This window comes from Apaloderma vittatum, unplaced genomic scaffold, assembly GCF_000703405.1.
Source record: "Apaloderma vittatum isolate BGI_N311 unplaced genomic scaffold, ASM70340v1 scaffold14123, whole genome shotgun sequence".
Lineage (NCBI taxonomy): Eukaryota > Metazoa > Chordata > Aves > Trogoniformes > Trogonidae > Apaloderma > Apaloderma vittatum.
The window spans coordinates 14450-32989 of NW_009709919.1; the positions used below are offsets into that span (position 1 = coordinate 14450).

At 34.6% G+C, this 18540-nt stretch overlaps 1 protein-coding gene across 1 annotated transcript in view; it reads right to left on the bottom strand.

Moving 5' to 3' along the window:
• LOC104272190 (centlein-like) overlaps positions 1 to 18540 on the bottom strand; it is a gene marked incomplete at its 5' end in the record, with an annotated part of 94176 nt that overhangs the window by 11409 nt on the left and 64227 nt on the right. The window contains 3 exons of the mRNA XM_009867118.1: positions 15306 to 15491; positions 15850 to 15987; positions 17649 to 17775. Coding sequence (XP_009865420.1) covers positions 15306 to 15491; positions 15850 to 15987; positions 17649 to 17775 — 451 coding nt within the window. The remainder of the gene's footprint in view (positions 1 to 15305; positions 15492 to 15849; positions 15988 to 17648; positions 17776 to 18540) is intronic.

Sequence of the window (18540 nt, forward strand, 5' to 3'; positions counted from 1 at the left end):
GACCTGAATGGACTCTAAACCTGATTTTACTTTTTCTCCCAAGCACCACACAAGTACTGTGCTTGAATAATACCTTCCACAGCTGAACACGTGCCAAACTGCACCAGGAAGAACTGACGGTTCAAGTTCCTACCTCTTCTATGCCTAAAGTTCTCTGGTTCAGTGAAATAACACTAGGCATTAGTATAAATCGTTGGTTGTACAACCGAAGTTATTTTGTTTCAATATCTATGCAACTATGACAAAAATATTTTGTCAAAAGCTGAGCAAGACAATTTCATCCAAAAATTGCTGGCTGAGAGATAAAATCACTAACTCATTGTCAGAAGATCCTCCTACTGTATTCAACATCCATGATTCAAGCAGAACTGTGATTGTCAAGACAGACACCTTGGCTGAGTTTAAAATGAGAGAATAAGATTTTCTTTCGATCATCATGTGTGGAGCTTGTCTTATTGAACTATCTCTCACAAGTATCTGATTAAGGCCTGAAAATTATTTTTCTGCAGAATGCCTTCATCTCATAGAAACTGACTGCAGAATTATAAAGCCTGTTTATTGGTATTTGGGATAAAGCACTCTACAGCCTCTAGTGTATTCAAAATACAGTCATTAGAGAGCATTTGCTGATATATTTCAAAGAAAGCACAACAGATTAATCTGATTCTGAGATTTGTTTATTTTTCTACCATTTCCCAACCTTATATTTTTTCTGTATTTAGTTAAAAATTAATTATTAAAACCAAAATTATCCTATCGCATTGTACCACATAGGAGGTACAATGAAATTTGTCCCATTTTCTGATTTAAGTATTGGTCTCTCTATGTACAATATTTCAAACAACATATCTTGTACATAGATCTGTCTGCAAGTATATAGCTGAGAGGAATGAAAAAACTTGAAATGTTATAGGCAGAGAGCTAGGGCAACTTGGACTAAGCTCATAGAAGGAAATAGATTAAAAGAGAAGAGAGAGCACTAAGTACAAAAGCACACATCAGGAAACAAAATTACAGATAAATCATAACATGTTTTTGTAGAATTTGAAATGGTCCAATAGTAAATTGGTTACTGCAACTTGTAGGATATGTATTTGACAATAGAAAAATAAACTCAGCTATACTTTTTAAATCAAACTGAATCAGCTTCACAAATTTTAAAAGTAAGGAGACCTCTCTCAGAAACAGGTTATCACACTAGAAGAAACACATTTGCACACTGGTGCAAAGATGGAATGTAAATTAAAGGAGTAAAATATCAAGGAAATCAACTGCAAAGCCACATGGATAGACTACAAATAACGATAAAACCAAACAAAATGCATGATAATAAACAAAGTTAAATATCCACTTGGACATCTCAGACAACATATAAAAATTGCCAGATAATAGTCTTGTAAAACTATTAGATAGTGGAGGTTAATGATGAATGAACAAGCTGATAGTAATAACAACAGTGGGACCCAGAAATTGTAACTCCACCGTGCTTGTCTTTTAGGTCAGAATTGCAGAAATAAATGTACAAGCAAGTCCCTGAAGAACCTATAGCAGCAATTAAAAAAAAAAAAGATAGAGGAAAAAGAAAAAAAAAGAAATAAAAAGCAAGTTTGAACAAAAAAGCAAGGAAAAACAAAATTTCAATTCATAGATTTTGACATGAAAGATATACATTATATAAAATCACAGTAGACCATACACATAGAGGAATTGTACTTCCTTTTCCCCCTGAGCATTTAATCATCCATCATATACTAATATATCCACATGCTAAATTGTTTACTTATTAGTGATTTCATTAATATGTCAATTCATGCTTTACTAATAAATGTCACAGATGCAGAGGTCTTTAACTGAGTTAGGAAGAACCATTTCCAAACTGAAAATAACAAAAAATGAAAGTTAATCAACACAAGTTTTATTGGTGAGTGTACTGAAGCCAGTATAATATTGTTCTTTGATTAAGAAATTGATCCAACACATACCAGGGCTAAGTGCAGGGTTTTAAACTAAAACATTTCCCACTGTGTATTTCAGATTTGCTTGTTTTTAAACTTAAAAGCAAGAGACAAGCTGCCTGCAATGAAATCAGTGCAGAATCTGAATTCAGTACTATATTGATGTCTGATAACAATGCCTTTATTAGTACTAGTAATACTAAGATTTTATATTTCCCCTTTGTTTTTCTTTTGTGTCAAAAAAATGAGATATTTTGTTAGAAAAGCTGTTTTCTCAACTTAGATGTTACCATCAGAGTTATTCCTGTGAGACACACTTAGCTGCTACCAGCCAACTAGAATAGGAATCCCTGATTAATTCCTCAAAACAAATCTACAATACATTGTGTTGGACAAATGCAATTGCTACTGGTCTGACTAAAAAAAAAAAAAAAAAAGCTTAAAATTCTAACAGCATGAGGTTAGAGTACCCAGTTCTTTTTAATCAGTAGCAATTGCTGCATTATTTAGAAACTCCATATGGTTATACAGTATATATTACATCTACTGGGTTGCATAGAGTTCTAAAATACCTCCTTTATAAGGATTTTTACTTCTTTTTCACAATCCAAAATATTAATTCTTAAGATAATAGTTTTTTATTTTGATCTCAGCACGCAAACACTTTCTGGCATTTTACCTTTCACCAGTTTTGAGATGCCTAAAGACAAAGGACCTCTTTCATTTCAAGGGTGATATTTAATTAAACACTCAAAGAAACTGTGGTGATACACAGACTCTGACAACACAGTATTAAAAAGCTCTTTACGTCCCCAAAAGCTCTGACACTAGTTGACTGTAGAATTGGCACAAATTGATTAATGGCCCCAAGTAACGCCATATGACCAAGTCAGTGCCTAAAATTATTCTTGTAATTACTACGTTAATTTACACATTCTATTGTTATTGTTTGTAGTTTAATAACACTTGGTGCCTCTGAGAGAAATTGAAATCTGATGCTACCACTTTAGCTACACATAGCCATATTTCAGTCTTGTGCTGGTGCGGACCTTATAGCAGAAGCCATGGCGTACATTAGTTGTGGAAAATTTTAAGCCTGACTGTGCTTTACAGAATAGTAATAATGCTGTGCCGTGTCTGTCTGAGATGGAGAGAACTGTCTCCTTGTAGCTCCAGTGGTGTAGCGTTTCAGATTTGTGACTAAACCAGCGCTGATGACACACCAGCTATGGCTGAATGGTACTTGCACAGCATCAAGGCCTGCTCTGTTTCCCACTCAGCTCCCTCAGCAAGCAGACTGGGGGTGCACAAGAAGCAGGAAGGGGACACAGCCGGGAGAGGTGGCCCCAACTGACCAAATGTGCATTTCATGCCATATAGTGTCTTCTTCAACAGTAAAAACTGAGGTGGATGGGGTGGTGGTCTGGCAGGTAGTCACTGCTCAGAGACTAGCTGGGCATTGGTCTGCATATCTTGTGGGGCTTTTTCTCCCCTCTTTCCTTCACTTACTAAACTGTCCTTACCTCAACACACAAGTTTTCTCACTTTTGGTCTTCCTATTCTCCGAGTCTTGCTGGGAGCAAGTAGTGTGCAAGCAACTATGTGATGCTAGCCAGGGTCAACCAAATACAAATTTATAGAACAGTATAATACACAGAACAATTCTCTATATAATATTTCATGTGTATTTTAATATGAAAGTGTCTTTGGATAACATGTTCATAGAAACTCACTTGTTTTGAGCAATGTAAGGATGTGACACCAAAAATAAACTGCAAAATCTTTCTGAAACAAGGTTAGTTTCCTAAAGAAACAGAAGTACTGTGAATATGTTGCAGCTATCTGTGGAAAACAAGATTTCAATTTCACAGAACTGAACACTGAGTTTAAAGACCTTCTCTACTTTTGTGGTAGACAAATTATTGATGGCCTAAAGTTAGCATTCTAAAAGGTTGATAAAACATCATCACCCCAAATAACTCACGATCAACAAAACAACAGAATTAATTGACAAAGTGAAACAAAGAGGTGATGTCACGCAGTGTTTCAGCAGCTGAATCAAGCATTCAAGATTCTTCAGTGAAAGTACATTTATTTGGACCTTATTGCCCCTCTGAAAAGGAATTTCAAGATACTTCCAGTAACAATGTTCAAACTGATCTCATAACATAATTGCTGCGTGTCAAAGAAAAATTTTATTTAATTTTAGTATTTAATTTTCACATATACGTATCATTTAAGCTACCTCAGCCAGCCCCTTCACTTGAACAAATACACCTTCTAGCGTAACGTGTTTTTTCTTTTTTCCAGTGGGAAAAGAGACAAAGGTGTAGACAAGAAATAAAGACAAGACAGACCACTGCAATAGATTTGTCTGGCCAAGGGCTATAACATCTAGCATTTGGACTCATGGGAATGAGTCAGCCTCAGGAGGCTGATTTAATTCTTATGATCCTCAGAGATCACATGTGATTTCAGAGACTCCAGCAGATGTTGTGAAAGTAAAGTGTAAAGGTGTAGAGAAGATTTAGACCTGTCTTATCTTCCTCTGACAACTTCAGTATTCAGTACTGAGAGAGAATGCTACTGCCAGATATTAAAGCGGTAATAAAATTATTTTACCAATGCCACACAGTTCACCTTTACAAAGTGGTGTGTTGGTTTTATTTACCTGACTTCAGTCAGTTTCTGCTTTACTTCTAAAATTTATGAACATAGATGTTCAAGCTATGAGGTCCAATTCTTTGTTTGTACATATTTGGAGGACTTAAAGGTAGGCTTTTATATTTTTTTCTATTACGAATAATGTAAACAAACAAGCTGTAGAATGTATTAAAACCCAAACAAAACAAAAAGATACAGTCAAGTGAATATCAGACTGACAATATGATCTAAAAGCTAGCAGAGCAGCAAAGTTTCAAAAGCTAATTCAGTCGGAGCTTAAAGAAAGAAATATATCCAGTAAAGCTAAGTATCAGATTGATATACACAATTTAAAATAAACAATCTTACGTGGACTTGCACTGAGAATAGTGCTCACAAGTTCACAGGTATCAGTGGAAGATGAAAGTACCCACTGCCTCAAAGGAATGCCCTATCTGATGACCTGTAACAATTCCATTTTACACAAAGATTGAGAAATTACAGTATTTAAATACAAAATAATGTGATACTGCAGTTGCATCTACAATCTGATTAACTAAAGCAAATCTGAACTCATATGAGCGTAACTAAGGACCTAGTAGACAAGATCTTCTGAAAAACTAATTGAAGTAATTTAAGTATCACCAGCCTCTTCCAACCTTGTGGCAAAAGATATCTGCAGGTTGCAGTCCAGCATCCTAGCCCAAGCTTGCTTTCTTCATAGCTTTTTGAGCTATAGATGACACCCTTTGAACTAGAAAAGGTGAATTCAGTAATATCCCAGACCCAAATATACTAAGAATATCTAGAAGAAGTGTAGACAGATTTGCACAACATTGTTTTTCCACAACTGAAGCTACATCCACCGCAGCTTTACTGACAAAGCCCTTGAATCACACAGTGTAAGAGGAGCCTCAGAATTTCAGTATTTAAACACAAAACTCAGCTTTCCAGCATTTAGAAGGGCACTTGAAAAACAATTAAAATGTAATAAGGAAGAATGATATTAAGCTACAAGGAGGAATAATATTAAGCTACAATGACAGAAAAGAGAAACTGTGCTGCATAAAATTTGATAATCTGATTCCTGTTACAGGTAAGATTTGAATTTGTACAGCTATGCTGGCTTAAATTGCATTATTTCTGCTTGCCATTAGGAGAACAAAGGGGAGAAAGTCTCACTTGACTAAGAACTGTTTAAATACTGTATTTTTTCACATTTCTCCAAAATAGTCTTGCTACCAGTCTGCATCCTCTATCAGAATACCAATTTTTCTTGATTCAAAACCATTGCTCTTTATAAACATTTATTTTCAAGTACAAAATTGAGCACGTTCATTTGACTGCATTTCCTTAACCAGCTCCTATGGAAAACCATAGGGATAAATACTAAAATATTTTAAACTATATTCGACATTTATAAGAAAATGAAATTAAATGCATTGTGCTATGTCCTAAAATATACTGCAATTTATTTTCAAATTAGTAGAAAAGTGGATTAAGTCATAGTCAATTTTTAATTTTAGATTGCTTTCAGAACAAACCATATTTAAAGAAAGATGCAATAATGGACTGATTCTGGCAAATTACAATGTAGTTTATATTTCTGTAGAAAAGTGCGCAGCATATACTTAACAGTACTTATGTCTTTTAAAATTCCCTCTGTGATTCAAAATAATTTTTTTTTATTACTGGTCAGCTTTTTCTCCTTTTCTTTCCTAAGCGTCTCTTGATAGCTTTGTAGCTATCACACTTTCATTTATGCCTGAAATCTTGTCTTAAAAATCTGTTCCTTTTAAGAGCATTCTTTATAACATGATTTTAGGTAGAAAGCAGGCCCTCATACTGCATTGGCAGAATACCTTATTGTAGAATATACACCACATACTTACTGAGGGGCATTTGTTACATATAATATTAAGGCTTTACAGTTATCTCTCCTGTACATTAAGCTTTAAGACTATCAAAAACTTAAGCTGTAAATCCAAAAGTTTCCAACTGATATTTTTTAAAACTATCAGCAAACACTCTATAGTTTCCATTTTACTGTTCATTCATTACTGTTGCTAAATTTTCAACACAATTATCATGTTTTATGATCTATAACAGGAACCAGAAATAATAGTTTTCTTTATAGGATAGAATAAGTTGAAATATGTATAATCACCAAGGGATAACAGGCAGAGTATTTCTGTCAAAATACACTGGTTTCTAAAATCGTATCTATGTGAAACGGGCAATAACTAATACTAATACTAATTTAAAATCTTACTTACTTCATCATTTAAGTCCTACTTCATTTACATTAATTTGTTTTGCTGCTGTAAATTCTTTGATTTCAACAGAATTACCTCTGATTTACACAGGTGCTAGCAAAACTAGCATCATTCCTTTGAAATATCTTATATTACAGTTATTTACACAGAGGACTACACAAAGCACTACGGAATGGAGCTGTACCCACGTGTAGTAAGAGATGCCTGGGATCTCAGAGTTTCTTATCTGAACAGTTAGGGCAGACAAAGTCAGCACAGTTACACGGGATGTGGCAGACAAAGAATATTCCAGGCAGACCAAAAAATACTGAGGTGAAGCAACACTCTAAAGGTCACATAGCAGGTCAGTGACCAAGACGTGAAAATCACCAAGTTTTCCTGATACTCAGCTCAGTGTCTGTGCTTATGCTCTCTTTCCGCAGAAACCCACATAACGCATAAAAACTATAAACCGTATGCCCTGTGTAAGGCATCACTACGCTGCTGAAACAAATGTGTTTGAACCCTAATTTAAAAGGTCACCTCTGGTACGCCTTGCACTCTTAAAAATCCTATCAACTGTGTTTTCTTAAAATACTGTCACTTGTTTTTTATGATTTCACCCTCACAGAGCTCTTCCCTCATATCTGTAGCTCTGTCAGCGTGTCTGCTGGGGAATCCCCTGAACTACCACCTTTCTGTATTACTGTGGAGACTTCACAAGGCTCTGTATATGGGTGCTTCCTGTTCTCTCTGCTTCAGTTTGCTTTCTGACTAATCTGATCAACATACATTGAGGAATTATTTCTACATGCGCTCTTAAATAAATCATTACTGGAGGCCTTGCTCTTTCTTCCCAAGTTTTTGATATTTTCCGTCATTTTGCTGAAAAGCTTTCCAATCACTTCAAGCCCAGAGCCTTCACTATACACTTCGTACTCAAACATCCATCCCACAAGTCTTTCAGTTATCCCTTTTTCCAGTCAATGCTGTTTCTATCTTTCAGACCTTGAAATGGCCATTACCTTTAAATTAGACATCTTACTAACCATCCCCAAATTATGCACAGGGCTGAGCATGAGGTTTAAAAAGCAGTCTCTCCAGGGAGTGCACTGAAGTCTCCAAGTAGTCTCAGCTGAGCCTGTTGCCATCTCATTCTCTGAAAAACTTAGATTTTAATTCTTTTTTTCCTGAGGCAGAAAAGGAAGTTATTTGCAGCTGGTGAAAATAGCTTCCTGATCAGCTCAAGTCTGTTAGATCTGTTCATACAGTTTAGAGTCATGTTTTCTGAGAATGGTTGCCAGGCACTGTAAGAAAAATGAAAGTAGCACTAGCATCAACAAAATCACCTGTGTAAGTCAGACATACATCGACACTTTGCATAAGAAATACACGTGCAGCTACACAAAACTTGTATATTTTGCAATTTGGTTACATAGATTGAATCACTTAAATCAATTTCTCTAAACTCTTAATACAGAGGGATATATATAAAATCGATATATTTTAAGCTACATCTGTTATCATCTTTACCTATAATAGTCAAAAAACAACATCCTATTCTTCTAAGCCTAAAAAAACAAGAAAGAACAAGGATAAGCTTTTAAAAATCTGTTTATTCTTTATATTCATTATTTTTAGTAATCAAGATTTTATCCATTAAGATATCTACATTATATGCTGTTCCTGGCACACTGTATGCATCACTAATCATATGCCTTCTGTAAACTATAAGAGTTCAGCAATTCACTTCATTCATTAAAATTCACAGGGCCTATTATTCTGTTTACAGTCTAATAGATATTCACTGTCACTATTCAGGCCTCTGATTCAATTTGCCTAAATCCCAGATGCAGAGTAATCCTGACGGAGATTAGCTTAATTTATCACCAATTTCTTCTCAGAACTAAGAAAGGTTGGTATTTCATAATAAAAGCTGTGTTTCTCCTTTTTTCCTACAGCAGCACACATAATAGAGAAGAAATAAATGCCTGATTTTTAAATGGTGAGATTTTTTTTTCAGTTACACAAATTTTGCTTTGCATATATGACACCTTCTTTTAATGGTGTGTTTTCTGCAGGTAAAAATACTGATTCTCATCAGACTGGAACACACCCCTGTAACAAAATATTATGCTGATTCTGACTGAACGCAGACTGGCAGACTCATCCTCTACTCCATACAATACAAAATAATCACTCTGGGTATACTTTTCTCAGAAAAGTGTTGACAGTTTAGAGCATAATAAATGAAATATACTTATCTTTTGGTTTTTAAGTGTTCCCCATAGGGAGCATTTTCTAGCAACTTGAAGTCATATTAAAGGTGTCCACTTTCAAATCAAGACTGACAGTGCTGATTTACATCAGTGATACTATCTGCTGTTGTTTGTAAAATGTCCCAGTGACCTGCTTAAGATACCTTTATTTGGTCAAACAGCACTGCCAAGCTAAACCATTTTTGCCAGTTACAGAAATTACAATTACTTACTATGTTTAGGATTTTTAGATGCAGAAACATATCTTTTTATTAATATATTAGTGATAAAGAGCAAATAGGACATCATCTGCATATGGCCATTCTGAGAAGAACATGTTTCCTGGCAATGCCCCATCTTCCCCAACACAGAACAGTTCAAGAGAAAAAGACAATAAGGGTAAACAACAGAAATTTTCCAAATGACAGAATATTTTAACATGAGAGTCATTAACTAGGCTTATTTTTTGTAACAGGAAGAAGTTGCAGGCAACATTTTCAATTAGTGCTGTCACTACAGGGTAGTCCCAGCATCTCTAGCCTGTAACCATGTAAACCCATCCTGCTCTGACTCTGGGTTTTCAAAAAGTTAACTGCATTTTCATGAGATAGCTGACAACAACCTATACAATGTTTATGATGACATTTCATAAATGAGGAGGGAGGAAGTTTCATATGGGCAGAAATGAGCAGTGAGGTTCACTTAGAGGCGGAACTTCTTAGTAGAAGTGTTAATTTATCTTAGTTGCATATTAAACTATAGCCTGAGATAGAGGTGAGAAAATACACTGTGGCAGAACTGATGCCAGAATTCAAGGTAAACTGCAGAATGGTAAGAAAAACTGACATATATTGGGATATAACATAAGCTGATTGAATGGCAAATGACTGGCAGAACATCATTCAGCCAAGCAGAGGTGGGATAAGGCCTCTGCCCTGTGGCTGCACATAGCTGTATGTCAAACAACAGAGCGAGAGCAAAATGCGCCTAGCTTAAGTCCTGCTCTGAGTAGTAGAAATAAGGGCAGATGTCTTAAGAGACGGAGTGTTAGATCCCCAGGTATATCCACTACGCTTGCCAAGTAAACTGCCACGGGTCTTAATTTTGGCAGTCAATTCGGTCAGATGGTTTTACTGGAGACCTATCAAGAACAATGCCAGAACAGAGCAGATGTGAACTGTGCTTCAGTGGGTATCCTCTGTGGAGGGCACACAAGCCCCAAATCACAGAGGCATTATGGAAGTGAGAAATGCACTCAGCTGACTTTGAAACATTCAGCCACCATCACCTATTTATTACAGCTGCAGTTGAATATTGGTGCCTTATCAAAACTTCAAAACTTCTTCAAGGTCAGAAAAGTCTGGTATTTTCACGCTCAGGCAGATGTCATCACTGCAAATTAACTTAAAATGAGTTTTGCTGATATACAACTTGATGGGACAGACAACACTAATGAGTCTTGAGCTGACAAGGGTCTGTAACAGCAATATATGGTCAAAGCCAGTACAGTAATGAAGGAAAACAGAGTTCTGGCAGAATTAGGCAGGATTTTTGACAGTTTCGTAGAAAATTAGTATGTTGTACCCTACTTTTGATAGACATCCATTCAAGCAGGCCAAGAGCAACTTTTTAACTTTATCCAGCGGTATTTTTTTCTGCATGTGTAGTCACAGGTACAAACGCAGTTGCTGTGCTGCACATAACTGACAAGTTGCACCTGAGGATGCAGTAGTGCAGTATGTGCTACAGGGATAGCGAATAATGGTATGCTGTAGTAATTGGATGCATGATTCAAAGAGAATTATGGTGCTGATGAAAGCGGGATGGGATGAAAACATTTAGCTCTATAAAAGGCACCTAAAACACTGTCAGAGCCACCTGGTCCATCTTACAGGTAGTTTGTTTTCCTCTGTAATAAAAATATTTTATTTGCCCTAGCTTACACTATACTTACAGCCTTACTTTCACCATTTATCTGTCATCAAAAATGCTACTGACAAATTTTATGATGATTTGATATCTAAATCTGCGAAAATCTTCAATAATCACGTTTAGCTCTGATCTATACAGAACTTTAGAAACACCTAAATTCCATGTATTACTTTTCAAATCAGCCACACAGGTAATTTTTAATCCATTTAACATATTATTGATATTGCATAGCCTACATTTTTTATCTGAACGTCTCAGTAATAGGTCAGGCATCTTAAAAACCAGTATATTAAAATGAATAGTAACCTTTATGAACTGACTTGTACCGCCTTCCAGAAAATAAATCAGACTTATTCAATGCAACTTATTTTCAATAAAGCCATTCTAAGAAGCATAACTATACTCCTATGCTTTAATACTTTAATAATTGAATTTCATATCAGATTTTCATTATTGTAGTGAGAAATGAGGTCAGATTAACTGACCTAAAACATACCTATCCTGACTCCCTTTCCTAAATATCAACTCAGTATTAGTCTTTTAGACTCATGGCAAAGTCACAGTATATATACACTTACTTTGAATACTTATTCAAAATGAGGATCAGAAAGAGAAAAAATGCTTAACCAGTCCTGAACCAGCAGTAAGCTATAAAAGCTCTCAGTTTAAAAATACTGCTTCTTTACAGAAGTTGCTTAATCTTCCACTGGCTACTAATAGACTGAGAATGTTTCATCATCTTCATATAACATAAGCCTACTTCCTTTGCAGATACAAACCAGAGATATTTGTACAAGACTTCAATCTTTACACGGTTACAGAGTTGTTTTATCTAATAATGAGTTGTATTCACTCTATAACAGTTGTATTATTAATCCTGCCCCTTTACTGTTGTTCTTGGCCTTGCTACCCACAGATTTCCACTTAATTTCTTTAGCCTTTTCTCCATCCTCTGCTGCTTGTATGTTTAGGTTATTATCTATAACCCATTTTCCACTTCCTTTATATTGCTTTGTTATTTCTAAATATTGTGTTCTTTTTCTGTCAAACTGAAATAGATATTTATAAGGAGCTACACTTTAATTATGGAACTGTGGTGTTTTTGTAACTTAATAAACTGTCATGGTGCAGAATTTCTATTCATATATTCTGCTAGCCTCTATCTTGCTCATAACAGCTTTGAAGAAATGACCTGCTCTGAAGCAACCTATTTTAGGCATCCCATTGGTTCCCACTGAATGTTGTTTAGGACAAAACACCTGACCTCTATATAACACTCTATAAAAATAGGTCCACTAATAACTTACAACATACTGGATACAGCAACTGCTAATTATTTCTTCCACTATTTTTAGGAACTATTAATATATTTTACAATCTAGCCATTTTAGTTAGTTGTATAAGTGTCCCAAACTGGGCTCCACAAAGCAATGTATTGCTTCACTGTACGTTACAAATACGTGCTTAAGCAGTAATTCATCATATTCTGTAATTTGATCCTGTAGCGTGTATCAGACTTCTGTCACCAACTTCTCTCTCAGGTTTTGTATATTTGTATATTGATTCAAACAGATTTGAGATCCTGCGGTTCTAAATTATCACTAACTCTTAAAGGCCAGTAACAGCGTATGCTATAAAAAGAAAGAGCCACACTCACTTCTCTGTAAGTTCCTCTGTTGTCCTGTTATCAGCTGTGGCTGCTAATTAGCAATGCTTAAATGATTTAATTGCTGTATGTCAGAAAAAAAAATGTATAATGTCATGAGAGACATGAAACAGCTAGAAAAAGTAACTGCATTCAATTGATGAATGACGAGGAGATTATACTTGCACTCAGAAAATCAAGTAAGGCTTGTGAAGTAATCAGAATAGCAGACGAAGTTAACAGGGCAATTCGACTATGTTAGACAGGTTATGCAAAAGACAGTTTAAACTTGATTAAACTTGATCTCTATACAGAAAAAACTTATCTGAGTTACTGAAACTTAAGAGAGAATGATAGTGAGGGGAAAACCAACAGCTACCTGGAAGGAGACAGCAGAAATGAGAGAGACCAGACTTCAGAGGAAGAGCTGGTGCAGGCAGGAGTTCTGCTACTTACTGTGACACCTCAATCCTCCTATGCGGGTTATAGCATCCCATGCCTAAGAGGTATTTCAACAGGATTTCCCTGATTACTACAAAATTCCACTGAAACACCAAGGATTTTCAATTATATTTTTTACAGCGGTATACTGTGAATAAAGTCTTATTTCAGAGAACTTTTTTCCATAAATATTCAGTACCTAAACAAAGCAGTCTACTGAGGAACTCCTTGTTCATCAATATTTGACTTACAGACAGCATCTCTATTTTCAAAAAATCTTTCTGCAGAAGATAGCAGTCAGCAAAAACGTTACTTGAAATATGCATGCATATTTTTTTATCCAGGGGAGAAAGAACATATTTAGCCTTATTAGCTAATTATTATTATTATTACTTATAGAGATACTACATATTAACACTCTTTTCACATACAGTGCAGACATGTAAGTTCTAATAAATATTCACGGTAACTAACAGAGAAGTATCTTATTCAACAATGAACGAAGCATCATAATAGTTGCTAATAGGCAATCTATCCCATTACAGCTACTTTTTGAGAACAGAAGATCTTTTACTTTCTCATTTACTGATTTTTTACAAGCTTTTCATTATAGATGTATGTAAACTACTGATAGTATGAACACTTTGCTATAATTGCTACTGCAGTTCATTCAGTGAAGTTCTAAAATTCAAAGTAGCTTCAATAGAGATGGAATTGCATCTCTCTGTCATCAATGACAGAACTATTTCATTTAAAAAAGTGCCAGATAATACATTAGATTAATTCAGACTTCCTTATAGTCAGGCAAAACTAAGCATGAAGCTGTGGAAAAAGTAGTCACTCTTTCCTCTTAGAGGAAGCATTCTGTATTAGAAAAAACCCACATTTTGCCACCTGAGAAATAACAAGAATTGTTGTTCAAGAATATACAAGATACTTCTGAATCACATGGCACAGTGAACAATTTTATGTCACTTTCCCAAGGCTTATAGAACCAGGCAAATAGAAGATATAATTTACTTTAACCACAAACTTATAAAATAAATAAATTCATTTTTTAAACAGTAAATAGATTTTTTTCATGCAATCATCATTTTCCCGTTAGATATTTTAGTTTACAAATTATTTGAAGCTAGGATTTCAAAATGCATTCAGCCTTGTTCAGGTTTTCTCATAATGAAGTTGATGTGAATTTTGCAACTGAACTGAATACAGGATGGTTTCAGGTCCACGCCAGATATCTAAAAACTGCCATATAAAATGCACAAATATTTAAATTACTAAATTTCAAGGCATAGTAGAAAGTTAGTCATTAGAGATAACTATAAATGCTTTCTTTAAACCGTGCATCGAATATACCATCCTTCTTTATGTCAGATGTTATCAGATTTGCAATCTGATTTGCAATCCAAGAACAGCAGAGAAGTGGATCTGTTTCATGGGTTAGTAAGAAATAACCTTGTCTGAAAATAGGTATATACTAGACATATAGTAAATTCAAGGTATATTTTGAACAGGCATTCATAGTTCTTAATTATGTAGCAGATATTTCAGAAAAAATATAACATTTATATTTCAAATATTAAGTTACAAAACACAGACTAGTCCGTTCTGCAGAACTTCACACTGAAACAGTATGACGAAGCGATCTGTATAACACCACAGACACAGTAACTGCACTGTAGCAGATTAAATATTTAACCAAAATAAGAAAGTAATATTCTACATAATGCTTTCAAAACTGCTTTCAATATTGCAATATAGAGGCTTTCTTATTTAATATCTCTGCTATAAAAAGCACGTGCTTGTGGAAAATGAGGTAATTCACAATAATCAACAGATATTAATTATTTTCTTAAATATATTGGGAATTTTTTTTTTCTGCAGAGTAATCTGTTGCACAACTAAGCACTTTTTCTAGGAAACAAGTACACTGGCAGTCATATACAAAAAGACAGAAGTCTTCCAAAGTCTAGGAAGGAGATCTAGAGCAGTCAACTCTTTCTCCCTGTTTAGACCAGTTCAGAGCTGACACCAGACTAGTGCAAGAACTTCTAAGATTGTTCCAGAATGGGAAATGTATCAAAGATTAGCCTAATTTAATCTTTTAGGTTTTACTTTCACTCAAGAATACCTATATTTAGGTAGCCAGTCAAAAGAAAATCAAAACTCAAACCTTCAAGAATGTCATGAACTCTTCCACTTTGTCATTGGTGAGCTCCAGCTTCTTCTGTATAGTTTCCAAAGCCTGTCCACTCTGTTTAGCCAAGCAATTTAGTTGTTGAGATGCAGTAGTCTCTAGTTCATTCATAGCACGTTCAGTCTCTACCATTTTGCTCTCTAGATTGCTAAGCTTGAGACCCTGAAACACATCCACACAGAAACTGCAGTGATACGACAGAAACTGAAAGGCAGATATGGTAGACCACAAACAAACAACTGAACAAACTAAGTTTCCATTTTTATCACAGAACATTCTACTTGCAACACATAAAACATAATATCATGGGAAAAAGTGACTTCATTCTCAGTCCTTATGTCCATGTTTCAGCATCTAAATTTCAGTGATGTGTCTGAAGTAAATCAGAGAAATACGTTTCTCTTATCAGCTCTTTCCTCCCTGTCAGTATACAAAATGTCTAAGCTGTTGACCTTGCAACTTATCATTTGAAAGTGAGGTATGAAAAAGTTTCACAGCGGAGCCATCACAACTATTATACCTTTTTGTCTAACTCATCTTTAGCCTTGTGGTACATCTGCTCATACTGAGATTTCTCTTTTGTAGCTGTGTTAAGTTTTTGCTTCAGTGAGTCAATGGAATTTTTTTTCTTTGAACAGTCTTCAGCCAGTGCCTTTACCTGAAATAATGAAAGGCCAAGAGCCATTAACTATTAAGATTTAAAAGTTAAAAATGAAAATCAAATCAAAACTAAGCTCACCTATATTGCATAAAGATACCTATATTTTATAAATAATTTGACTGAAGTACCTTTTTCTGAAGTTAGTCTTTAATTAAAGCTGATACAGTAGAGATTAGTATGCACACAATCTTGTTACATAAAGTTCTGACTTAAGTGTAAATAAAAGCTCTTCATTTGCAAAGCTGTTTGTTTATATGTATTTTACTGTTACAGTGCATGCAAAAGGGACCAAACCACAACTTCCACTCATTTCTTCTATCAGATGTAAAAACATTAATTAAAACTCAGCTGAGAAAATTATAACTGTTTACAAGTTAATAGTATGTAAAGCCTCAATGATGATGATGATGATTATTATTGTTGTTGTTATTATTGTTGTTATTATTGTTGTTGTGCTATACAATACAAACAATGTTTTTGGGTAAAATGAAATAGACCAACACTCCTATAAAATTCAGCTCTCCTGGCAGAATTAATCACAAAGTCTTCCTGACAATATCGAGTAATAGGGAATTTATTTGATCTTTTGCTGAAGATAATGTAAAATTTATCAAGTTGATTCTCCACATGGAATAATCAATTTAATGTATGGAATTTGATTCTCCGGAATATGAGAAATGTAGCACTTAAAATACTCAATGAACAGCATTTACGTACGTTGCTCCATTCCAAACCTTTCACCTAAAACCAAAACTAGGTATTTATCTTATTTCATACTTTAGCTCCCTTGCTTACTTATGCTCTCGCTCCCTGGCTGCAGATTTCTTACTAACACCTTATCTTTGGCATGGAGGGTAAGACAGCAGCTCTCTCCAGAGCTGAAGGTGCTATACAACTGCAAGCAGAGAGAGAGCTTGTGATATCCAGCAAGCACCCACATTCAAGGAAAACTAAAGCAAATTGGTAAACTGTTTACTTCTGTTCTGGGACACTACACTGCATAACCTCACAGACAACAAAATGCCGGGTTTTTTTTCTGGTACTAAAGGTCAGAGTGTAATACACTGCTTTGATAATATAGAAAGATGCTAAAACATATACAAGTTGTCCTAGATTCAGTGAAAATGTCCTAAAATTTTGCAGGAGAAAATAATTTGCTACAGAAATTAAGCTCTATCCACACAGACAGAATTACATTAAGCTAACTGCGAATCATTCAAAATATGCAGCAGAAAACAGATTAACATGCTAAAGTATATAACTACTATACTCAGGAAAGGTGCATGGAGTTAATTAGCATGTGTCATGTAAAATAACCATTCTTTCAGGTCTACTGTATTTTATAAACTACAGTGCATAAAACTAAATTTCACTACTTAGAGCATATCCTTGCAACCTAGTGCTCTGAACACTTTAGTATTTAATTACACCTCTTATGAACGTACATTAAATTATGCTGAATCTAGCCAAGCTATCAGCATGTACTGATCTCATACAAATTATAGCAGAGTAGTGGAGGGAATTACACCCTTAAATTAACTGTATGTTGTTTGCTTAAAGCAATATATTGATTTCGTACATATAGCGTGTTGAAACAACTTCTGTAAATCCACCAGCTTTTGCTTTTCTTGAAATTATCAATAGCAAGAACGAAGTACCTTTTTCTCAAGACTTTCTAATGTTTCATTAGAGGTTTTCTCATTTGCTTGATTTGCTTTGAGACGAGACCGCAAGTCTTCTATCAAATGTCTTTTCATATTAAGGTCCCTCTCAAATCGAGAAATCCTAAAAGGGAAGAAGTCACACTGCATGTCACTTAGAAAATATGTTTAATAGGCAACTATTTTTAACAACTAAAAAGTATAACCACAGTAGACAAACTATCATTCCTGTAGCTTTAGAATATTTTCTTAAATGATAGCTGATGCAATTGTTGCAATTTTCTCTATTCTAAATGATTAGAACAAGTTTCAACTCTTAAATGATTAAAACAAGTTTAAATGATCTTTTCAACCCATTTGTAAATATGCAATTAATTTGTGATTTGCCTTTTGCTGTAATTTATGTTCTAACTTGTCTGATCTGAAATCGTAATTCTTCTTAAGCTATTTTCAAAAAAAGGCAAAAATATGGTCAAACATACAACATTAATTAAATTTCTTCAATGTCTCAAGTAGGAAACATTCAAACACTATTTGATACAAGATTATTTTCAAAAGACAGTGAAAAGGGGAAGACTCTTTCACCCAGCTGAATAATACACAAATATTAATCAAAAATATCTATCACTATATGTCAGATAACAATTCTTAGAAGCTGTAAAACCTAGAAATAACCAGCATTTTTCAGAAACTTCTCAAAAAACCAAACTCTTATTTACTACAATTTAATCTCTGTTCAAGGAGAAAATTATGTTTACACAATGTCTCCACCATTATGACACAAATTTATATTTTAAATATAAACATAAAAAATACCATAATATTCCTTATTACTATATTTTTATTATTTTGTTATTTATTAATTATATTTCCATTGTATTATTTATTG